The following is a 25,348-nucleotide window of genomic DNA, read 5'->3' on the forward strand; positions in this document are numbered from 1 at the left end:
TGTAGACGATCATGAGTCTAACCGACAACCATCATTCGATTTTCTAAATTGTCATTGCGTACATGGCTACAGCGCTCAGAACAGCGCTCAGAACGGGCTCCGTGTGGGGGCTAAGGGCCGCAAAGCCACGCCCACGCGCTGATGTCGCTCGGAGCTGTACACGTCACAAGCTCGCCGCGCTTTATCCTCGGCTTTATCTTCGCTCGGGAACGGCGGCCACGGCGCAACACTTTCCGCTCGAGCCAAAGTGTTACTTCTCCTTCTACTCCTCCTCCACCGCGCGCGGAAAACGGGAGATTGGAAACTCGGGCGGTTCTATTAGCCACCTGCAGTGTATCTTGTTCATTTTGCCGATTGTAATCAAGAAACTTTACGTGCTTCCTGCCAGGTATATTTTTGTATTATTTATTTGGACATACTACAGCCCTTTGTGGACTATATTGCATGCAGAATCTCGGACGTTCATGGTCGTAGGTTATTGACTTCGCTAGTTGCGCACCAATGTTTTTCGAAAATGAAAATGAAAGCGTGATAGCTGACAGAATAGTGAGGGCTGCAGCCTGCCACGCAGTGTATAAAATCTGTAGTCTCTGTTTTAGGTACGATAAGCTCACGGAAAGCTTTGATTCACGTTTATTTCGGGTGCTCGACGAATTTGGGACTGTTTATTTCAGGAAAACATCTATACACGCTTCTTCAACGAGCACTCGCCGTTTACCACTTTTATGACGTCACAAACCGGGGTACCCAAAGGCGTACGGGGCGACGTCCCCTGTTTTCACGTTGCCGGCATTTTCTGCCTTATTAAACAACTGCTAATTGCGAGAATGGTACATTTAGATTCTCGGCACCGCAATCTATCGATACAGAACTTGTTTCCACCCTTTAGTGTCCCTTTAAAAGCTAATCCGGTAGGATTATTTTAGATGCGACTGCATCTCATTCACTCACCTTGTCCCTCCATACGGCGTTGTTGTTGTCCGTCCACACCCCTCCCCCATTCTCCTCGCCGCGCGAGCTGCGCTCTCCGCCGCTCACCCCCTATCCTCTCCGATAGCGAACACTCTCTCGCGAGGGGCAATTGATTGGATTCGATTGGATTGGCTTGGATTGAATGGAATTGGCTTGGCTTGGCTTGGATTAAAGTGGATTATATTGGATTGGATTTGGATTGTATTTGATTAAAGTGGATTGTGTTGGATTGTGTTGCGTCATAGCCGCGGTCGTTCCAGCACCGGCGGCCCGATTTCGGGCACGTGCATAGACTTGATCTTCGCTGCAAATTGCACGGTGGTCCCGTTACTTCGCCATCCACTACCCGTACACTTCAGCGACCACAAGGCCGTCATCGTTAACGTTACGCCGCGTGGTAAATAAAGAATACATCATACGCGTTCCTCACACGTTTCACGCAATTAGAGAATCAACCCAACGGAAACACCAAGTGAACCCCCAAGATGCGTCGCATCTACACAGGGTTCCCCTCGCGGGAAGGTGGGGTAAATTTCTAAAAATTTTCGCTATAGCGCTATGATATCGTACACAGTGGTTAAAGCTAGATACGCGATCTGTGTTGAATTTCCCCCGAGTTACTGCCGTGCGCCTGAGCAAGGTGTGAGGGAAAGCGCACTCTGAGGCTGTGGGGCGTAGATTTATTCAATATGCCATCTGAAAGGTCAGGAAATACAGCGGCGTAGACGGATGCAAGCGGACGTGATGGATGATGATACGCGTGAAAATAGACACAGAGTGAACAGCCCTGTGTCAGCGCTGCAAAGGAGTTCGCGGTCTCTAACATTTCCAGCAGTCCACAGCGAAAGCCGTCTGTTTTAACCTTGAAGGCGGGTTTTCGAGAACTTAGTGAGTCATCGTCATTGTCGCCGTTCCTCCACATTGTAGCACAGCGCTAACTTCATAGCCAGGCCTCACGTAAAAACAGAGGCGCTAGTTTCCGCGGGGGGAAACCATAACGTAGCTTACATTGCCGTGCCTGCGCGACGGCTAAAGTCGTGTGCGTAACGTAACACTACGTCTAGCTCCACACAGAAACGGGAGATTATAATCGGAACAAACACAACCATTTGAGCAGTATTGTTTTAACCGCGCAGCTGTTGAGCCAATCGTTTGTGTGCGGTGTCCGCAGTTAAAAATACAAAGAAAAGGCCAAGCGCTCGTGCACGCTTGTTTCCTACCCACTAAGCCTACCCGCTTAGGAAGATTGGGCAATATTGGCAAAAAAAAATATATATATATATCTCCAGCGTTCGCCGCGTGCCTCGAGCGCACATTCGTCAAGCCAAGCATACCCACTTAGGGAGATACCCCAACATTGGCCACAAAAAACTCCAGTGTTCGCAATATGGGGGCAACACTTGCTCGGAACGAGAAAGACACGTCATAGCGTATATGCCCCTTCCTCGTTTGTCCTCGTGTCGTCGTGCGCATGCGCTCTGTACCGTAGAAGAGCCGCGACTTGAATGTCGAAGCTTCTGTAGGTGATCTTTGACTACACATGGCCCGGCCGCGGATAGTTCGCACGGCCGAGGGGAAAGAGGCCGCTTTGCTTCCAGAGGCTCGGCGTGCAAAGCATCCGCTAGAGACCATCAGTCGCGCTTGCAGAGTGGCGTACGAAGGCGCCGACCAAAACGACGAGCTCACTCTGGCCTCGCTCAACAGAAGGTCATTGAAATGCCATGCAGCCACGATACCACAACGATACTAAAACTCAACGTTGTGTTCGTCAGTCATCACCTACAACAGCTTCGCCATTCAAGCCTTGCACGTGAGTGGAAGCTTCCCTGAATTTTTTTCTACATGAGCCAAATCCAGTGACCGAAACAAAGTAAGATAAAAATGTAGTGACAAGAAAAACTCGGCAGTTTGCAACAATATAGGTCAGATAACGCCCGGCAAACGTGTACGCAGATTGTATTTCGTATGGAAAATGAACCAGATCCTGTTGTGGTCCGGATCAAAATGAGCCAAATTCATTTCCCCAGCAGGTAGCGTACTGAAGAAGCAATAGTGCAAAAGACGGGGAAAAGGAACACAGTACAACAGACGGGCGCTAACTTCCAACTAAATTTTTATTTGAAGAAACAAAGGTTTTTATACATTGGAAAGGGATTACACCGCATGTACACGTGTTGTTTCTTCAGCAGGTTCCACCAACTCGCCCAAATCAAGCTCTTGTTGTAATGGGAGTGGGCTTTGGCGAGACCATTGCGGACTGTTTGCGGGGTGTTATCGCAAGACTTTTTGCTTTTAGGAGCCGGCTTATCATGAATTCAGGCGGGAATTAAGAGATCAGCATAAGATTTGTCCCGAGACGTCGACGACAAAGTGCACAGAAGAAGAAGTGAAGGAAATTAAACTGAGATATGTGAAACAATCATTTCATTCCGTCTCCCTCTCCCCCCCCCCCTCCCTCCTAAACGGAGCGAACACGTTTATTTTCTTACTCCCATAATTACAAAATCATTACTTAACCAAATAGCCGTCCTTTACAAGCCCTTTACAAGCCCCCCCCCCCCTCCCCCTCAATCTGTGGGTGTAAGCCACTTCACTGAGGTAAAGAAGAAGAAGAAAATGTGACCAGCCTTCTTTCGAAGCGTTTTGGAAATTCATGGCAAGAAAAGGAAGAGCTTTCTAACTTCGTGAGTGTCTTCAGGCGTGCCCAGGAAAATGATCCTGCTGAAAAATCTGAAGAGAGCTGCTGATGCTGCCAAGGCTCACCTGCTCTTCATGTATAGTTCTAGACTTAATGAAGCCCTGCTGCATATGTTTAATGGCTTTTCCGCATAAACTCCACCGTACAATTCTTTAACTCAATTTCAATAAAGTTCTCATAAAAATGCCGCGTCGAATTGAGTGTTTCAATTCAAGACGCGCCAAATCCAAAATTGTCACCCAGCATTCGTCAAATCCGCCACATAATTTCTAATTACTTGTGGCCGTAAATTTCCCCTAGCTGACATGTAAAACGTATCATATAATAGCTTTGACACCGTTGTATTAACGTCCTGTAACAAACTTCCGCTTTTTTTGCCTTCAAATTCTGTTCAAGTGAATTCGTCTCATTTCCAAAAAGAAAAAAATCCTGATTTGCTTGCTCGGTTCTTAGTTCGAAATGAAGTCTTTCGCGCTTATTGCGCGGTGCCTCGCAGGCCGACGCACGAAGCTCGTATACGCTTTCTCACAACGGGGTCATCGCTTATCCACAGCGAAAAAACAAAAACGCGAGCCCGCATGTGTCACAATATCCGCGACGTTTGGAGTCGGCTCCCTTTACCTCGCCTCGTTTTTTTTTTTTTTTTTTGCGTCCGTGTAATTGTGTGCAACGAACTTGTAGGCACGTAGGCTCCTAACAAAAACACGAACACAATCGCCAAAAAACAATAGCGCCGTTTCTTCGCCAAATATTACAACAAAATGCAAGCGGAATGTTGCGTTTCTTGTACCGCATTCTCTACACCCTTCGACAAATCCGCGCGAGCTATATTGCTCCGAATGAACAGAAAGCTTCGAACGTTTATTGAGATGGGTATGCCTCGAAGTGAAGTATTTCTGGACCGCCTGACAGCGGGGGATCGCTAAGGAAGTCTATGTCGCGAGGCGTAATATGTATATGTCCTCACATCGTTGCAGCGTACAAAGCCCGTATCGGTAGGGACCTTCCTTCGAGACTGGAGGGCAATTTAAGTAGACCTATGAGCGTATTCGTAGTGATTATGAGCATACTACGATGAAGCCTCTGGGGTTGTATGCGACAGAGGAATTCGTTCGTGCGGTGGTTCTCCCGCTGTGACCGGTGACCTTATCGCGCGCTCATTAGACGGCACGGCGAAAGTTTCGATCGCAAGCCGCTTCACAAATGAGCCTCTAAGGTGTGCTGGTTGTTCATAAAAGTTTCATTAAAGCTCCCAGTACGTGCCTATGATCAAAGGAGTAATTTAGCGTCCGTTCCGTTTTTCTTTTGCAAAAACAACGGTTGTGCCGGCATCGTGCACCTCTTTTATATTTTGATTTCGACCAGCGGCTTTCTGCGGATTGATCGAGTGATAAAGTTGGTGACATCCACCATGAGATTACCATGCTACCGTGTCATCATGCAAGCTCAACGCATGATGTATGCTGATGTTTGTGTCAAGACAGTTAGGGCCAAATTGCTTGCAAAAAAAAAAAAAAAGAAACTGACAGAACTGGTATAAAAAAGAGCAAGCCGAAATTGCCAACTTCTTGGCAAGCTTTAATATGCTGTAAATATTTAGAGAAGTAGGAGAGCGCGGTCTAGTAAGACATACAACTGCAGACAATTTGTTAACGTAGTTCGAAATATGGAATTAATGGAGTTCGCAAGTTTAATCTTTTTGGAGTAAGCCGCCGCAGAGCTGGTGCGGGGCTGCGCTTTTTCTTCAACTTGTCCGTAAGCTATTTCAGTTACTTTTATTCGTTTTTTCGGCTCACGTTTGCTGGAGCAAAATGCTTTTCACCGGGGATTATCTCTGCTCGCGGAAGACAAGCTCCTGCGATCCGGCTTTCCTGCAAGACGTTGGTGCTGTGCTGGCTGAGAGGGAGCAGTAGAAAGGAGGAGGGATTCGTCGAGTACATTTTTGGTCTGCGGTGCAAGACGATGTGTTCCACTCATCCTAAGGGGGTTCAAAACAAGATTTGGTGCTCATAAAGGAAGCCGCGAAAGTGATGACAGAAACTTTTTTTGCTTTCCCAAACCGAATTTTCGCCGGTTTTCTGGCAAGTCAAGCTAAGAGCGATGACGCGTCGGTAGAGGTTTATCCTCAGGCGTAGGGTTTCGTGCACTGCCATTCGAGGATTTAGGGATTTTTCAAGACCGACAGAGTATCGACATTCCGGTAACAAGACGTCGACTTGAGCGCTATTCTGTTCCTTCGTCCGTGTTGCGGCGCGCAGTGGTTGTTTTATTTGAAGAGGCGAAAAAAAAAAAAAACCCTCCAAAATGTTTAGTTGCATCACTCTGGTTTGTGTTGTGCGTGTTTGAACGCGCCTGCTGACAGGAACGAATAAAGCGCTGTCAGAAAAAGAAACCCGTACAGCTTCATTCAATACTGCAGTCCGTAAATATTCACTTGAAACGTTTGCGAAGTGCGATGTTTTCAATGGAATAATAGGATTTAGCAGCAAGAGTAAGTGACTGTTGTTGAAAATAGTAACATTGTTTTTGTCCTTATTAAGGTACATGTACTTGTTGTATTTATTGCTTGCTGCCTGAAGATTCTTCTTCTGAAGAAACACGAACACAGACAGTAAACCGCTGGGATTTGTCCCCCTTGCGAGCAAAGTATTACTCGTCCCCGAGTTACATGCTATCACGAAGCGTGGCGAACTGATATTCCTTTTTAGCAATTAGTTTTTGTCCGTGCAAATATATCAATTGGCGCCTTTTCGCGGGAAAATTGACACCAGGAGGTCATTGTAGCAGGTGTTTTCGCCGAACTTCCACGTTTCAACTTGAATGCGAAGTCCTTGTTCGACAAACTTTGCTGTTTCCCTTGTCGGCCAATACAGGCGGCCAAGTGAGTAAGTAAGCGACCATTTATCGAGTTGAGGAAGCAAACCTGCTCTCCAATCTGAGAAACTGTGTGCTGCTTTGGAGGGATACTTTGAGTGCGCAAGCATTTAGGGGGTCAACTGTATGTTAATAACTATTGTCAATTGTATTTGTTTATTTTTGTACGCAGCCATCTTTGTTTAAATCCAAAAAATAGGCTCCTTGGATCTGTTTCTATATTCCCTGCAATTGTTGTAAGTTGCATTGTAACAAGTACGTACGTAGCTTCCTGTGTTACTGTAATGGTGTTGTTCAGGTATTTTTCTGTATTTTTGCTATTTTTGGTGCAGCACTCACTTTGTGCACTACCATGTTTTGTTTCTGTTGTGCCGCTGCCTCGAAACGGTCTGCTGGGCGCAGTCAAGCTGTTTGTTTTGAGATTTTACCCCTGGTGGCTATCCAGACAATCTTTTCTGGATAATAAAACATGAAACATGAATTGAATTGACTTTACTTAAACCTGTATGCTATATTCCCGCGTGTGTTCTGAAATCTGTGTGCGTACTCTGAAGCATCGCACATTGCTATATATCCACAGATCAGCACATGCCCGCGCAGGCGTATTGGACAACGCTTTGTAAAAGGGCTGATCATCTCGATAAATTCAGTCAGTCGACCAGTTCAATCAATCAATCAATCAACCAATCAATCAATCAATCAATCAATCAATCAATCAATCAATCAATCAATCAATCAATCAATCAATCAATCAATCAATCAATCAATCAATCAATCAATCAATCAATCAATCAATCAATCAATCAGGCAGCTACCAGGATGAGAGACGACCGCATGAAACCTGTGCGCGTACTCTGAAGCCTAGTACAGAGTTCGATACGCTTTATATAGGAGAATTTATGCCGAGTCTGATGCCCACATGGTAAATAGAATGAGCTAGATCCTTTTGGACCTTATTAATAACACAAACCAAGCAAATAAAGTTTGCTTGCGCACCTAGAAAAAGTTTTCACCGGTACGTACCCGTCCTCTTTTGTACCCACAATAGTTCGCGTTATCATGACTGCAAAAGAAAATGCGGGGGAAAATGCTTTCCGGAAAACGAGTAATTGTGGGTTTATTTACGCGAATAACGGTGCGTGCTGGTGCCCACCTATGTAGCGCTGTTACTGCGGTTGGGACGCGGAGAAAGTATTGCAATTAGCCATCCTTTTGCTCATCGTCTCATGTAAACATGCATGCTCATGCAGCCTATACAAAGAGTACATAAGCATTCGTGTACGCACTTAGGCTGTCCCAGGAATTGTTCTCCGCCGCAACGCACTCGAATGATCAAGAGACCAATATTAGCGAATTAAGACGACCGGCACACTACTGTACTCAACCTGAATATGGGGCCCGCATTGTGGCTAGTGTGCGTTTTCAATCGCCCGGATGAAGTTTCTTGGGCGAATCTCGCCATTTAACGCGTTGCATCTCGCCATTTAACGCGTTGCATCTCGCCATTTAACGCGTTGCATCTCCCCGCCGCAGTGCTTCCGTGTGCAGTGGTGAAGCGGACGCGCGGGGGTTATATCGAGTTTAGGGCCGGGTCTTTTAAGTGCAAAACACTTTAGGGGCTCGCCTTGTCGTAGCTCGCTCGCTGGACCCAAGTAGAGCCACACGGCGTTTCGCCGTAGCGACTATTGTCGCGGCGTAACCCAAAGGCTTCGAAAGCCAAGCGGTTTATATAGCCATAAACGTGAACCGCTGAGGTACATTTGATGCAAAATATACGTAATTAACCGGCAGCGCCCGCTTTCATTTAATGAGGAATGCTCGTTGGGTTGGTTTTTATGATAGTAAGCAAAAAAAAAAAAAAAGTGGCAGTGCGACGCCGGCACATGCGGGAGGAAAAGCAAGCACAAAAAGAACAGAAATCCCGCTGACGCAGTTTCAGGCAGGGGGCGCGCGAGCACTGCGAAGGCGGGAAATTTGAATTGCATTGGGTGGTAGCCGTGAGCTGATAACGGCGCTACAGCCCATTATGACGAATCACTGCTCTGCACTTCCTACAGCTTTCACATTGAGTGGAATGGCTTTAATTTTTTTTCTTATATAAATTGGTCTCCACTATGTGGCCCTCTCTCTGGGCGCGCATGCAGGCTGCAGACTGGCTGGTCGGTGAAGACGGGTGCCATAAGCAGCTTCTCCCGCCAGGAGCAGCTCAACGACTCGGAGCAGGAGCTCATCGTGGGCGTCATCAAGCGGGCCGACATGCTCGAGCAGCTCGAGCAGAGGCGAGTCGGGTGAGTACGCGCCAAGTTGTGCTATGTCACCAACTTGGAGCCGTGCATTGTAATCTTGAGTTGCCTTTTAGCATGTGCAGTGGGTCGATAACGGATGGGGTCAATCATCGGCTGCATTTAAATAGCTGTTTTTGGTGGTTACTGAGAGTCGGCTTTAGTAGGTTTATTAGCTGGACACATTTCAGTGGACTGTGCGAAACTTGAGGACCGTGTGGAAGGGAAGTGCGAAAGGCCGTTGCACGAAGAGCCCAGTCACTTCCGTAGCGTTGATGTAGTCTGCCGTGTTCATCATAGCCTAGAGGTATCTTTGATACGTAAAGTCTTCATTATACGTCGCACGAAGAGGGGTAATATACCCCCGTGTCATTACGCAACAAGATAAGTCTAGGACCATAACAATATCAAAAATAAACATCTCTGCTTTTATTAGGTGGGCAAACGTTGTCAGTGTTTGCGGGAAATGTATCGATATCTTTCTTCGAATTTCTAGGTTTACAACGGCTAGATTCTAAAGGCCACATCGAATCCCACACCAAACTTTCCCACATCGATACAGAAGTGGTAGTATTGGAAGATATAATTTCGTGATAAGCACGCGTGGTCGAATTAGTGAGAAAATTGCATTGTATCGAGGAATGTAGACAATGATCATAACGCGAGCGTTGCCCCGTTTTAGGCAAGCTGTTGCAGCAAGACCCCATATGTTATTCAAATTGGTCCCAGGGAAGCACTGAAATTTTGCCGGATTAAAAAAAGCGATATATAGGCGAACCTCTCGTTATCTCTCAAGTTAGAAGGGTTCGCGGCAGAGTGAAATTCCGCTTCCCATGAATCCATCAATGAGGTATATTCACTGAAAAGTATAGCTGTCAATTTCTTCGCTCAGCAACACTGCAAACGGCCACGGACATGGCCGATGCGCCACGGACATGGCGCGGCTTGTGCCACTGCGCCCGCACGCCAAAGAAGAAAAAAACACCGGCGTGCGTCGTCTGCCCCGTTTCAACCCGATTCTCCACGGTGGTGTCAACAGAGATGTTATTGATGGCACTCACATTGGACTCCAGGCATTACTTTGCGTTCGGTGGGGTAGAGTTTCGAACGTCCAACACAGAGCATGAGCACGGACAAGTACCACCATTCCACGGAGCCCGACGTAACCAGTGACGGCGCACTCACATGGTTGCCTACATGCGTGCCTCGCCAGTGAATACAAGCTATAGCTCGACCTTCGGGAAGATCACCAATGTAGTTAGTTTTGGTAAGCATTATGATAGACACATGCTGCGTGGAAGGGGGGCGGTTCTCGGCAGAAAAGCTTTGCGAATTCTGCAGGCGATGTTATATAGGGAAGTCGACAAGAAACTGACTTCGTTATCAGCGATACTTCGTTAAAAGCGGGGATGATGTGCTCTCTATAGACTGCAGTTGAGAGAGTGAAGCACTTCGAATAAAGCAATGTCGCTATAGCGAAGTCCTCGGTGCGGACAACTGACTTCGTTGTAAGCAGCACTTCGTTACAAGCGGGGAATATTTTCTTTACCCCGCGTTGCAGTTGGGGCCATGGGAAACTTCGAATAAGAAATGTCATTACAACGAACATTTAGCCTGTATATCCTAATCAAACCATCCTGGGCCGCGGCTCACACTTCCCCACGCCCATCTCGCTATCACATTGTAACTAGTTTGCTATTCCCAAACAGTCGAGCCAATTTTTTTAGGGGTGAAGCCCCTTAGAGGTTGGGGCTGTTGGCGTCTCTAGTCGTCGTCGTCGTCGTCGCCGCCGCCGTAACTAGTTTACTCCTCGCGCTGGAGCGCTTCGTAACGCGTTCTAAAAAGACACGGGGACACTCGTTTGCGCCTCGCGCTAGAGAGCTTCGTGCTTCGAAGACGAGAGACTTTTGCAGCAAAGCTGTATACCTCTACCTCCCAACGGTTTAATCTCCGTTGGCATAAACGCCAAGGCGCCAAGAATACACTTACCCGCTGCACGCTTCGCCCTTTTCGAAGTTTCCCGTTAGGGGAGATGGCCCGGCATTTTTTTCTGTATCCTTCCTTTAGGGCACATCATTCACTGAGGCGAATACCTGTCAATGTATAGCTGAATGTTTTCATCCGCGCGATGTGCCGTAGCGCGCAAAGCCGTATGCATGCCAAGCCATAGGGTGACAGCTCGGCGATGTCTCCGCTGCTGCAGTGTCCACAGTGCGTATTTGTCGAGGCACGAACGTGAACTGTGTACGCGAATCAGTGTCCTCCTCCTTCTCATCGCCTACCCGACGAAACGTGCGCAGGCGGCTGGTGGACCGGCTGGAGAACATGAAGCGCAACGCTCTGGGCAACGGCACGAGCCAGTGTGTGCTCTGTGCCAACGAGTTCGGACTGCTGAGCGGGTCGCCACTCACGTGCTACGACTGCAGGAAGGTACGTGTTCGCCCTCTTCTCCTTCTATACATACGGCCGGCTTGTGCAAGCGCTGACGGGCAGCTTTGACGCGCGCGTGACACTCGCTCGAAAGGAAATGGACTTTCTCGGCAAACCGATAGATTGATAAAAACGCCGGTATGAGTAAAGCTTTTTAAAGAACGTGACTTTTCGGACCGGTTCGTGCGAATGTTGTCAATGCAGCTCAATGGCGAAGATATACGTCGGATCATCACGTGTGATGCAACAGGCGCGTGGTTCCGGCTGTATATATACTCTGGAAAATCTGACATATTGATGAAAACGCCGTGGCCGAGTGAATTTGGAAAACATGACTCTTCAGACCTTTTGTTGCAATCACTCACTCACTCACTCACTCACTCACTCACTCACTCACTCACTCACTCACTCACTCACTCACTCACTCACTCACTCACTCACTCACTCATTCACTCTTCACTCACTCACTCACTCACTCACTCACTCACTCACTCACTCACTCACTCACTCACTCACTCACTCACTCACACTCAATCAATCAATCAATCAATCAATCAATCAATCAATCAATCAATCAATCAATCAATCAATCAATCAATCAATCAATTCTATTTCCTTGAATGTCTGAGATCCATGCCGAATGAGTGAGATATATGTCGGATGATCACGTGGGATGCAACAAGCGCTACACCTTCGGCTGCACATAAACTCGGCAAGCTGATAGATTGATCAGACCTCCGTTCGGACTATAGCGACAAACGTGACACTTCTTCAGACAATTTAGCGATAAGGTAGTCGATTCAGTTTAATAGCTACGGCGTAATGTCGAATTATCGCAGGTGGTGCAACACGGCTTCGACTTTAAATAGTCAAACTTGCGCTGAACTTATTGGCGAAAATGTCGCCTTTTAATTGACTGTATTGATACGACGCCGTTTCTTACGAATTCACTGGTTTAAGAATGGCAATACGCTTAGCAGTTCTCGAAAAGACGAAAAGTTTCTGGGACTGGATTACGTCGGAAAATGCCCTTTGCATGCGTATTGCCTGCTCAAATCCTATACTTCGTCTCAGCCTGGCTTGTATCGGCTGCGTTTTGTTTTACGATCCACCCCGGCACTGCGCAACAAACACTGAGCTATAACCCGAGCGCACTTATTCGCAATGGCCGCTCTCGGCCAAGCGTACTTCGCTTTTTATTCCCTCCCTCCGGGGCGAACGCCACGGCCATCTCGCGTGGGAGCCATCAGCGCACCACGTCCCGGTTTATACCCCAATATTACAGCGCTCCTCTCTATCGAACGCTTCTCGTCTTCGAAAGGGAGCGGGCTGTGTGCATGGGAGCCTATACTTTGCCGCCCTCGCAAAACGCACAAAGCGTTCCCGGGCAGCAGCAGCAGCAGCTGTTTACGTCTCCGGACGAACGCCCACAGGTGTGCGACAGCGTGGACGAGTTCCTCCCATTTCGGCGGCCACGTGACGCCGTGTGCCGTGTATGTGTGTCTGGCGAGAGACGCGCGCACAAAGGCTCTGTGCGCTCTTCCATTTACCGCGCCAAATGAACTAGCAAAAGACCGACACGTCGCCTGTTCAAACCGACGGCCGACGGACGTCATTAAGCCCGCCGTATATTAAGCAGCCTCGAAGGAAGAAAAAGAAAAAGAACTACCGCATATCGCGTTTTTTGTTCCCCCTTCAAAGGTGTCTTCCTGACCACTCCGGGACCGGTTTCCGGAGCGGAAAAACGCGTGCGAAAACGCGTCGCTCTCCGCACATGTGGCAACGGAAAAAGGAACGCCAGCAAAAATATTCTAGCTGGGCCGTGAAGGCCCTGCTGCGATGATGTACGAACGCCAGCCGCCAAGGACCGCTTAATAAATGGCTGGAGCCAAGGAGGCCGCTTGTATGTGGGACGACCGACGTGAATCTAGGGAAAGTGCGCGCTTGTAGCTTTTTTTTGCTTTCTTATGGCTCCCACGGGAGTTGCTCTTCGCGGTATACGGCCCATATCTGCGGTTGCGCGTAAGATGCGTTTATCGAGGGACTTGGTTTGCGCGTCGCTGATGGCTCCCTGCACGCGAAGCAATCGAATAAGCGATTCTCCTTTTGCTGTTTTTGTGTGAGGGGCGCTGAGGTTTGGTCGCGAAGTGTCGGAAGCGTTGCCTCTTGCATTCTTTTTTTTTTTTTTTCATGTGTGTGTGTCACGAAGATGCGGACATGGGAAAAGCGGCAAAAAGAGAAATGATAAGCGGGCGTTGCGAAGGTTCCTGGGAAGTGTATACCTGATGCGACTGCCAGGAGGAGTTTAGAAGGACTTGTTGTTGGGCGAGTTGGTGCAGCTGAACAAAAACCGTAAGCTGCGCGACCTACATACGACCAAAAACAGAGCAGGACACGAAGGGCAGACGCAGGAGGACACACTGTTTTGCTAGGAGTTTTGAATGTTTGCATTTGTGCGGAAACTGACGAAGTTAGGAGTGTATGTATACGTTAACCCTATAGGTTCTTGCAGCCGGCAATGGGTGGGTTGTTTTAAAAATACTTAAATAATTTGGATATAGCGTTGGAATTTTTTTCTTCTAAAAATTTTGTAACGTTTAAGAAGGCTCTTTCACCAGAAATTCTGCGTAGTTCTTTCATGTTGGAAATTTTTAAAATAATCACTTTGTGCAGAGCGCTTACAGAGGAGAAAAACTTCGCGCCTTTTTTTTTCTTTTTTATCGTGTTTTAAGGGGCATTGTTTACGCTAAGTAGCAGTGCAGAAAAAAAAGCGCAATTTCCGTTCCGGGAGCAAAATCGCCACGAACGTTACATACCCGTCTTTCCTCTGTTCTATTTGTTTCTTTCTGGCGAAAGAATACGCGCTTTAGGTCCACGCGCAGTTCTCCACATAGCCTCTCAGCAGCCTAATAACACTACATCTTACGGCGAAACAAGCACAGCGTTTTCTTTGTGACAAGCGTACGCCCTTCCTTAGTATACAGCGCCCGCTACAACAACTGAAAAAGGGGCGGTAATAAACCTCGTTAGCATTCCATCACTCGCCATGAAACGGGGCCATAAAAATGCAGAGCCGAGCAAGGACTTTGCCATCTCAGTTCTGATTGTGCAGAGGTACCTGGCTAAAATAACAGTCCCGCCGCTGTGAAAGCATGTTACAGAAAACTTGTTTACCCCAACCTCCGCAATGGCACGATCGTGTCTGCACTGCATGCACGTCGGCAAAAACTGTGCTCAAGAACTATGAGCTATAGCTCGCTTCTTCCTCTTCGTATGTGCCTAAGCAGTGGGTGATCCCGCCTGTATGCGCGGGGCCCTTCTCTTTCGCTTGTTCATCACATGGCTCAGCGCCCCGGACAAGGACGACGGCACCACTCTTCCCGCGATTTTCCTGACACTAGGCCTAACGGTGCCATTGGGGTGAAAGTCGGGACCTAGGAAGTAGAAACTTGAGGAGTGGTTGGTGTAGAACATGATAGGTGCGTGGGTGAGGGGGAGGAGTAAAAAATCCAGTCTTTGGGGGTGGGGCCTTCTTACAGGTAGCGGACATCGACCCACAGGGCATCGACCCACTTAACGTACTAAGGAATGCTAAAAAAACCTTTACCATCCCAAAGAAAGTTGGGAGAAGCGCGAAAGCTTTCTGACATCAAAAGTGCGTCAAAATTGCGTCAAAACCTTCGCTGAAAGTGCGTCCAATCGATCGCCAAACCTGCAAAGACGCAAATCGCAAGCGAAGAACGAACCCGCGCGACGATTTTTCGCGCACTAAGTAAACGCGTACACGACCGACTGAAATGTATACGGAGACGTGGTTTATGAGACAAAGGCACACTATTGTACTACTCCTTCTCGATCGTTGCCTGTATTGGCTTCTCTAGAACCGTTGCTGCTTCGCACTTTTCAACTAGCACGAGGTCGCGGGTTCGATTCCTGGCCTCGGCGGCCGCTTTTCTGATGGAGGCGAAAAGAAAAAAAAACGCCCGTGTGTCCAAGATTTCGGCGCACGTTAAAGATCCCCAGGTGGTCAAAATTAATCCGGAGCCCTCCACTACGGCGCGCCTCATCGCCTGCGTTGCGTCGGCGCGTTAAATCCTACAATCAATCAATCAATCAATCAATCAATCAATCAATCAATCAATCAATCAATCAATCAATCAATCAATCAATCAATCAATCAATCAATCAATCACTTTTCAAGTAAACGTTTTGACACAATGCAATCCCGGTTTCACGCACGCGCCGTGTGTCCAGAGATCGTATCAGAGCTTTTAGGTCGACCAGCCGGTCTATGGGGAAATGCATTAGTTTTTTGACAGGACGCCATTGGTGCCGCTAAGAAAGCTTCCGCTTTAAACGCTTTCGCTTTAATAATACACGCGCCCGCAAAAAATCTCCGTGGAATGTTCCTCGATCGCTTTTTTTTTTAATGCTGCAAGGTTTGCTGCATCACAATGGAAAGTTACGCGTAATTCTTTGGCAGCCTCCAAAGACGTCCTAAAGGCGATCACGCTGCTACACGAACCCGCTGAAACTGAACGCGGGGGACCCGCCTGCGCGCGTCGCAAGAGCTTCAAAGAAGATCTTCGTTCAAGTTCCGCTTGAACTCCTAACTCAATTTCGCTAACTCCACCTAACTCCATCACCGCGCATCGTAGTCGCGCTACAAACACGTGGAGAAGAAGCCCTTCATCTCTACACTCGTGAAGTCAGACGTATAGGCCTTTGAAAAAAGGTTGCCCTCGCTCCCCTATTTCCTTTTTTTTTTCTTTTGTGAAATTTGTCTTTTCTAAAGTGGGCAATTCTAGTGATCTGAAAATAAAAGAACACGAGAAACACACTTTCAAAAAAAAAAGAAAAAGAAAGTAGAAACAACTCCTTTGCTCAGTGCAGAAAATGTTTTCGCCGACATTCTTGTGCCTTCGTCTTAACTGAGAGGTAATCCGTTAGGGAATCCACGAGAGTTTGGTGCCGAAATATCCTATGTTAAAGCTGCAGTTTGGGCGCCACAAGAGGGAGACAATATTCCAGTTTCTGTGGAATAAAAGGTGAATAGAGTGTGTAATATTTAGTAATGACTAATGATTCTGAGCTTAGCTTGATTTTTACACGCTGGTTTCTGTAGAAAAAGGAATCAGAAATCAGCGTGTGTCTGCAGTCCCGTTGCACATCAGCCTCTATAGGACTCATCTCTTATGGATTGAGTGAAGCTTAAGCTCTGTGGGTGTTTCGCTAGTGCGCATGCGCGAACCCTCGGGCACACGTCCCGTGGAGTCATCCTCAATAGCAGCATCACCGCAAACCAACATGTGCCGGGACCTTACCACGGTCCGGAGGGCTTCGATGACACTGTTCTGCAAGCATGCTGGGGCAGCTCCGAAGCACACTATTATTGCCCTGCTCGTAGCACACGGCGCCCCTTCTCCCTCTGTGTCCCGTATGCGCGGAAACAAAAAGCGCCACTGCGAGGCTTATTCGGGCAGCTGAGTTGTATTTTTCGGCCCTTAAGCAGCGGAATGGTCTGAGAATTGCAACACGCACCCCCGCAAACGCACAGCACATTTTAGGGGCGAAGAACCTTAGGGGCTCGGGATGTCGGCGTCTCTTTTCGTCATCGTCTCATGTAGTCATGGTGCTAAAACACCGGGACACTCGTTTCCCAACGCCTCGCGCTTCTTAGCATAATTCTTAGCTGCTGCGGCGTGTGACATGAAGACAACTTACGGCCAGGCTGTCTCTCATTTAATTGCGTAAATCCGGTTCAACGCGAGAGAGGGCGTTACCGCCTCAGCAAGCGCGCCACAGTCGCTTCGCTGGCACCCAATCAGCGCGCGCGGTGCAGCATGAGATAGACTAACAATTTTTTAATACACTTTGTCACTGCATGCTTCGCCCCTCTCCAGGTTTCACGTTAGTGGAAATGACCCGGGATTTTGTTCAAGAGAAGCGGTCTTGCGCTTCTGACCTAAATTGCGTACGTCTACTGGGTCGCGTAGATAATGAATGGCATGGTATATTCATTCATTCATTCATCTATTCGGATACGTATACTTCGCTCTCAATTAGACAGTGAAGACTTGTGCTCAGTACATGGCATACAAATATATATATATATATATGTATATATATATATATATATATATATATATATATATATATATAGTAAGGAAATCAGGGGCTCGTTGAGGAAATACAGAAAGATAGGTCAGCAGTCTACAACGCCAAAGGAGGCATAGGGGTGTGGTTAACCACACCCCTATGCCTCCTTTGGCGTTGTAGACTGCTGACCTATCTTTCTGTATATATATATATATATATATATATATATATATATATATATATATATATATATATATATATATATATATATATATATATATATATATATATATATATATATATATATATATATATACAAGAAAAGAAAAACTTCGAACACGGTAAAAGCACGATTGTGGCCTACGTTTCAGCAAAGAAAACTTGCTTTCCTCAGGGCCCTGAGGAAAGCAAGTTCTCTTTGCTGAAACGTAGGCCACAATCGTGCTTTTACCTTGTTCGAAGTTTTTCTTCTCTTGTGTTCTCTACCATCTATAAAGTTCTACTACTCCCTATATATATATATATATATATATATATATGATTTGGAAATGAGGGGCTCGTTAGGACATACAGAAAGAAATGCCGGCAGTCTACAACGCCAAAGGAGGCATAGGGGAATGGTTAGACTATTTTTTTGACCGTTAGTGAAGTTATATTATTTTCATTAATTTACGTAGAAAGAAAGAAAGAAAGAAAAACACGCGCCCAGAGTGGGGACCGAACCCACGCCTTTCGATTAGATCTCGAATGCCGAATTGGTAAGGCATTCGAGATCTAATCGAAAGGCGTGGGTTCGGTCCCCACTCTGGGCGCGTGTTTTTCTTTCTTTCTTTCTTTCTACGTAAATTAATGAAAATTATATAACTTCACTAACTGTCAAAAAAAATAGTCTAACCATTCCCCTATGCCTCCTTTGGCGTTATGGGAAAGGAGGGGCTCAGTGAAATAAGACAGAAAATATGGTTGTCAGTCAAGAAAACCCCGAAAAGCAAAGATTTTTTGAGTCAGAAAAAAAGTGGTGAATATATATATATATATATATATATATATATAGCGAATCAGAAAATGGGAAATGAGGGGCTCCGTAAAATAAGACAGAAAATAAGCGTTGGCAGTCAAGAAAACCTCGGAAAGCAAAGGGGAGGTTGTGGTGGGTCATAGAAAGAGATGAAGAATTGTTTGAGTCGAAAAGAAAGTGGTGAAAAAATGCCCGCCTGGTGGGATCCGAACCCACGACCTCCAGAATATTCTGGAGGTCGTGGGTTCGGATCCCACCCGGCGGGCATTTTTTCACCACTTTCTTTTCGACTAAAAAAATTCTTCATCTCTCTCTATGACCCACCACAACCTCCCCTTTGCTTTCCGAGGTTTTCTTGACTGCCAACGCTTATTTTCTGTCTATATATATATATATATATATATATATATATATATATATATATATATATATATATATATATATATATTCCGAGTGACTGCCTGCCGGCACTAACAGGTATGGCCCGCTCCAAACAGACATGGTCCCCCGAATTTCTTTCGATTAGAAAATTAATTGATAAGAGGGCACGCTTCGAACTTCATGCTTCCCATTTGTCGGCGTGTATTTCATCTCAAGTTGCGCCAAAGGGTCTTAGTGTGGGGTGCACAAACTCCATGACAAAATTTAACGCTTACGAGAGAAAAAAAGTGGGAGGAAACGCTGTGTGAAGCCTCTCTCCGACTTACTAAAATACTGGTTGAGCACAGTACACGCCGGGCTACGGAGTTGAGGGATGACGAGCACCTGCAGCGCCGTCAGGCTGAGCTTCCTCAATTGGAAATAGAGGCATTGAACACATATGAGGCCGAAAGAAAAAACGATATTTCGCAGAAGAAACAGAAAAAGTTACAACGAGATGACGTGGACCCCGCCCAACTCAGCCATCCCACGCGCCCAATAAGCTCCTTGCACTGAGCGTGCACCCGTCGTTGAAAAGGTCAAAACACAACAAACTAACCTGGCTAACTAAAACACAACAAACTAACAAACAGCGTGGCCATTTTTAGGACAAATATTAGACACCAAACGAACAAAAGGATGGACATTGGATCCTGTACAAAAGGACATAATTAAAGCGTATTATAAACACCGGCCCGTCCGCGATAACCTGCGTAGCGAGGAGCGAAGAGCCCTGGAGGACCTGCGAAATGATAGAGAAATCGTGATCAAACCGGCGGACAAGGGCGGCGCAACAGTGGTCCTGGGAAAAGCTGACTACATTCAGGAAGGGTTTCGCCAGCTAAGTTACACTAACTTTTACAAGGAAGTCCTTACTGATCCTACACCTGAAATTCAAAACGAAATCAAGAACACACTGGCATTACTGTTGACAGACAAAAAGATAACTCCTGCTATGATGAGAGCCATGTCGCCGAAATGCGCAGTAGCCGGGCGTTTTTATCTGCTCCCCAAAATACACAATGCGAACCATCCTGGCCGCCCCATAGTACCTCAATTCATTAAGTACCTCATTTGCGACATTCCAGCAACCTTCCCTTCCTACTTTAAGGATACTGATCAATTTCTCCGCGAAATTTCAAACCCAGAAATTCCCCCGGGAAGCCTTCTCGTGACGATGGATGTTTGCTCACTCTGTATACGAATATCCCACATCAATACGGCATAGCGGCCACTGTTGCAGCATTCGAAAACAAAGAGCCCTCGGCAGGCATCGATACGGATACACTTTCTTCCCTTCTCGGCCTAGTATTGAATCACAATAGCTATGAATTTCACAAAAGGCATTACATTCAACTCAATGGAACAGCAATGAAAACCAAAATGGCCCCAAATTATGCAAACATTTTCATGGCGTCGTTGGGAATTCCCTTTGTGGAGGACTGCCCTATCAAACCATTATTTTACAGAAGGTTTTTAGACGACATATTTCTTGTGTGAAGCTCCGGAAAAACAAGCCTCGTAAGTTTTATTGAGACTTTTAATGCAGTTCACTCTTCAACCAGTTTCACCCGTGAGATATCTGACCAGGTCATTAATATCCTAGATGTTACGGTGTCTGTAAACGACAACCGCCTTTCCATAACACTATACAGGAAGCCAACGAACCGACAGAGATACCTCCATTTTCATAGCAGCCATCCCCGGCAATGTAAGACCAGCATTCCATACTCTCAGGCCAACAGATACCGCAAAATTTTCTCCAATGGCTCTGACTTTGACAGGCATACGATGATGATACGCAAGAACTCAAAACCACCCTTCTGGAACAGAACTACCCTGCAAATGTCGTAGACGATGCAATAGAGAGAGCCCGAAGCCGCGATCGCACTGCAGCTCCATCAGGGCCGAGCGTATACAACGGACTCACAGCGCATCTCAGACCAACCTTGTACTGACCTACTCAGCAATGGCTCCCCGAGTTAACAACATACTTAGCAAACATTTAAATATAATAAAGCAGAGCAATCGGTTGTGCACAATTTTTAAAAGACCACCCAGAGTCGTGTACCGGCGAGAAAAAAAAAAACCTTAGGGACTTAATAGCGAAGGCTAAGACAGGCCCACCAGACAACGCACTGGGTTGCCATCCTTGTGGAAAACCAGGCTGCAAGCTTTGTCCTCACATTGTGCCAACCAACAAGGTGGAGTCCGGCTGTTCCGACTTTGTGCATAACATAAAAGAAAACTTCAATTGTGGCTCGAGCGACGTGGTATACAGACTTCGGTGTGACGTCTGCAGCACGGAATACATTGGTCAAACAGGAGCAGCCTTCCAATTGCGTTTTAACAATCACAGGTCAGACGTGGCATCGAAACCAAATCTACCACTTTCACGACACCTCCGCCTTCCCAACCACAGCTTCGAACACATCAAGGTCGTGCTGCTCCAATCAAACTTTCGAAGTAACCTTAATCGGGAAAACAAGGAATCCTTTTTCATCTACATATTCCAATCACTGACACGTGGAATCAACGAGACCCCAGGAAGGCTTTCGTGCCTAAAGGAGCTAACTGAACTAACTCCCCATCTTAATTGATACCTCAGATTCCTGATGAAATCAAGCAACTTTCTTTCTTTTTTAGAGGTACTGAGTGGCGTCGTCGGCTAACACATTCAAAACCTTACATTGAGTGAGTACAGTGTCTGGGGCGGGCCATAATGTGTTGGGGCGGGCCATAATGCTGATAATGTGTGAGAACATGTGTGCAGTTCTTTTCTCTTTTTTCTCTCTTTTTTGTAGAGTGTGTGTGCCTGTGTCATACTTATGTTCGCCCTTTTTTCGGCCTGTTCTGAGAGTAATGGGGGGGGGGGGGGCGGCTGGCCGTCGGCTGTGGACCGCAAAGCTAGGTTTCGGCGTAGCGAAACCTGGCTTTGCGGTCTCCCTCATCTCCCTCCCTCACTATTCTCTATGCTGAACTGGCCCATTGAAGAAAAAAACCCGACTAATATATATATATATATATATATATATATATATATATATATATATATATATATATATATATACACACAAAGTAGAAATACGCTCTTCGGAGACTTTATTTCCAACGTTTCGACCTGAGACAGGTCTTCCTCAGGAATGAAGGTAAAATCGTACGGACTCAGACTGGGGGCGGCGCCCCGAAACACAAGCCATATATATATATATATATATATATATATATATATATATATATATATATATATATATATATATATATATATATATATATATATATATATATATATATATATATATACTGAAATTGGCCGCTATGACGACGACTCTATCAACGCCGTGTTTCATTTGCTTGTCACAATTAACTCACAGTGAAGTTTTCAACGTAACAAAATTCCCGTCTGTTGCCAATGCATGGCCGCGTACGGAGGGAATATGGTTATCCACCAAACAGCTTTGTTAGTCTTCCATCGTCCCAGTAGTGGAAGGGTTCTGAAATTTTTGTTCCCTAACGCATCAAGGCCTGTGCTTCACACCGCCTTTTCTTTCTGCTCTCATTCGCAGGCCGTCTGCAGTAAGTGCAGCGTGGACACGTACGGAGCCCAAAAGGAACAGATATGGCTATGCAAGATTTGCTCGGAGACCCGAGAGGTAAGCGTGCTCGGCTCTCGCCCTTCTTTCTCATCGCGTCTTTGTGTTGCCATCGTGTGCTGAGCACACTGAGATATAGGTGTTTTTTTTTTGTTGCTATGGTAAGGCAGGGGTCTTCTGGCAGGCACAGGTGCCGGGAGACGAAAACAGAAAATGGAAATGGAAAATGGACCCATCATCAGCATAAGGCGCGCCAAGGCTGACCGTAGTTGCCCTGACGAAGATAAATCACGTGTCAGGAGGAAGGCACCAGGCTTAAGCCACCCCCTTGTTCAAAGCAATGCCTCCTATATATATATATATAAATATATATATATATATATATATATATATATATATATATATATATATATATATATATATATATATATATATATATATATATATATATATATATATATATATATATATATATATATATATATATATATATATGTGTGTGTTATCACCGCCAACCGAAGACGAAGAAGGCGGCACTCAGCGAGAAGCAAGCGTCTGCCGCCTGCGGAGGAGAAACAGAAAGAGTAAAATAGTAAACCTTGTTTACCCGCTGAAGTCTGTCACGTTTCGGGGGGTCGGGGCGTTGTTGCTGTCGTATCACTGTCGACACATTTTGGTGACACGACGGAGCAGAAAAACTGCTTTTCCGTTTGACTTGTACAAAATAATGAAGAAAAAGAGAAGTTGAGGAGAACATTGATGTTCGAGCCCTAAGATATACCAGACGCAATAGCGTTACTTCGCCGTCGGCGGTGCATTCTGGAATGGAGCTGCTGCGTTCACCTCCTGTCCTCTCCAAGCGCTGAAGGGCAACTGACATAGCGAGACTAGCAGAAACGGTTTATAAATACAGCGGACACGTTCAAAATCACCCGTCTGCGCCAGGGCTGAACGCGGCAAAAGGAATCCCACTGCGGAGGTGCGGCACGTGCTGAAATCACGTGTCCTCTTTCTTCAGAGGTGATCTAGCATTAGAGTGTTTACCTTGCCGTGTGTACCGCGTTAACGCGTGTACCGCACGTGTATACCGGGACCCGACTGCGCATGCGCGGCGGGCATATCGAGGAGATCCAACCTTCACCGGTACAAGTGCGCGGGTGCGGCGTGGGGGACCGCCTGTGAATGGAACTAAACCACCCTAGCGGAACGAATGCGCACATGCCGTACCGGTACGTAGGGTACACACGGTATGCTAAATCTATTGGAGAGTTATAGCAGAGCGGAGAAACGGTCTCGGTACGGTACCCGGTAGGCGAAGGGTGCTGCTGCGCGTGCGCAGAGGCGGAAAAACTGGCGCGCATGCGCAGGTCTACCGGGTAGTCTACCGGGACCGGTTGTCCGCTCTGCTATAACTCTCTATTGGCAGCGAGCTCACCAGACCGTCTGCCGCTTTCTGCATTCCAGTTATCGCTGCGCCTGATCCCATCTGCAGGTGGCAGACGCTTGCTTCTCACAGCCGCCGTCTGCGTTTCAGTTTGGCGGTGATCCCGTCTTTTCGTGGGCGCCTGAGGAACATGATAGCTTTTAACGAACAGTGCGCAAGAAAAATCGCTCAATGCGCATGGTAACGCTATCGCATTAGAACTCGGTACAACATTTTTTCTACGTCGGTACAGCCTTTTTAAACTTTCCTTATTCGCACGGCTTCTAGGAGGGGTCTGCCTCCAACTCTAAAGAGTTTTGCAAACCGTATACACCCAGGCCACCCCGACCGCCTCATTGAGTGTCTCTGTCGCTGGGTTCCGTCGCTGCACATTCGTTTCCGCAGTTTTTAGAGCGAAGTTGTTATACGCTAGTTTCCAGGAGATCGGTGCGGGCGTAGACCGAGCTTTTAGACCAGAAAATTTCTGATCGTCGGTACAGGTAAAGGTAGCTACGATGCACCCTTTCCACTCACCACCTGTGCGTTGTCGGCGCTGGCCTCACAACTACAACAACCCTCGCCACACACCACTTGTGCGTCGTCGCGCGCGCGCGTGCCCCACTGCTGCGGCGCGACCTCTCCACCCAACACCCGTGCGTCATTGGGGCTCACTACGGGGCGCTGTCTTGGCACTTACCAAGTGGCTCTTACCAGCGGTGTGTCTTCCGTAGATGGCGCTTTTGGCAAGTCTGCGTACAAAAAAAAAAACTACGTAAAAAACTGAAAATATCCAATGTGTGCCTCCTTGGCTGGTGTGGTCACGCACTGCAGTTCTACCGGTTGTCCACCTCCACAGAATAAAATGGTACTTATTTTTTTTGGCAAGGAGATCAAGTGCATTCCCTGCTTACTTCCGTCTCTAGCGGTCTCCGAGTTTCGCCATCAAGAGCCCCATTAATCGTGTTAGCAGCGCATACCCTGAGAGAGTATGTGCGCCCTTGGTGTGCTGTGCCCGAGGAGCCAACACCACCGATTTTTCGCAGCCTACCCATTTCCACCAGATTTATGGGAAATTTCCAAGGTGGAGCCAGTTTCTGCAAAGGGAAATTGGGCACCCACCTCAAATACGCCGGTACGGCTGCAAAGGAAAGCTGTACGGCTTTCTCAAAAACTTCGCAGTTGAAGAAAAATTCGTCCTGGTCCAGGATTCGAACCCGTGACCCCCGCCTACCCAACGCCTATAAAGACTTTCATCAATTCGCTCTCGTGCTACAAACGCTACACACATCTTAAAAGTCTTCAGTGTTTTTTTTTTGGGTCAATGAACTATACATTTTAGACAGACGGTATATCGACCGGAATTCTAGTTGACAGCCGTCGCGGAAAATTCACTACGAACAAAAGTTTACACTACGGTGACGTACGTACGAGCATAAGTCTTTGAAATTACACTAAGTTTGTTTCGCCCTTCGTACAACGAACATACTAATTGTACAGAGGTTACAGACAGTCAATTTAGGCGCTGTAGTATTGTGTACT

At 46.8% G+C, this 25,348-nt stretch overlaps 1 protein-coding gene across 2 annotated transcripts in view; it reads left to right on the forward strand.

The window, feature by feature from the left end:
- The window catches only part of Rph (Rabphilin), a 134,903-nt gene that overhangs the window by 52,348 nt on the left and 57,207 nt on the right, over positions 1–25,348 (forward strand). For both annotated transcript variants that reach the window (XM_077677770.1, XM_077677771.1), the window contains exons 3-5: positions 8,689–8,832; positions 11,127–11,256; positions 22,360–22,446. In XM_077677770.1, the coding sequence (XP_077533896.1) occupies positions 8,689–8,832; positions 11,127–11,256; positions 22,360–22,446 (361 nt within the window). The remainder of the gene's footprint in view (positions 1–8,688; positions 8,833–11,126; positions 11,257–22,359; positions 22,447–25,348) is intronic.

Source organism: Haemaphysalis longicornis, unplaced genomic scaffold, assembly GCF_048455015.1.
Source record: "Haemaphysalis longicornis isolate Haplotype H1 unplaced genomic scaffold, Haemaphysalis longicornis Haplotype H1 scaffold_7, whole genome shotgun sequence".
Taxonomy (NCBI): domain Eukaryota; kingdom Metazoa; phylum Arthropoda; class Arachnida; order Ixodida; family Ixodidae; genus Haemaphysalis; species Haemaphysalis longicornis.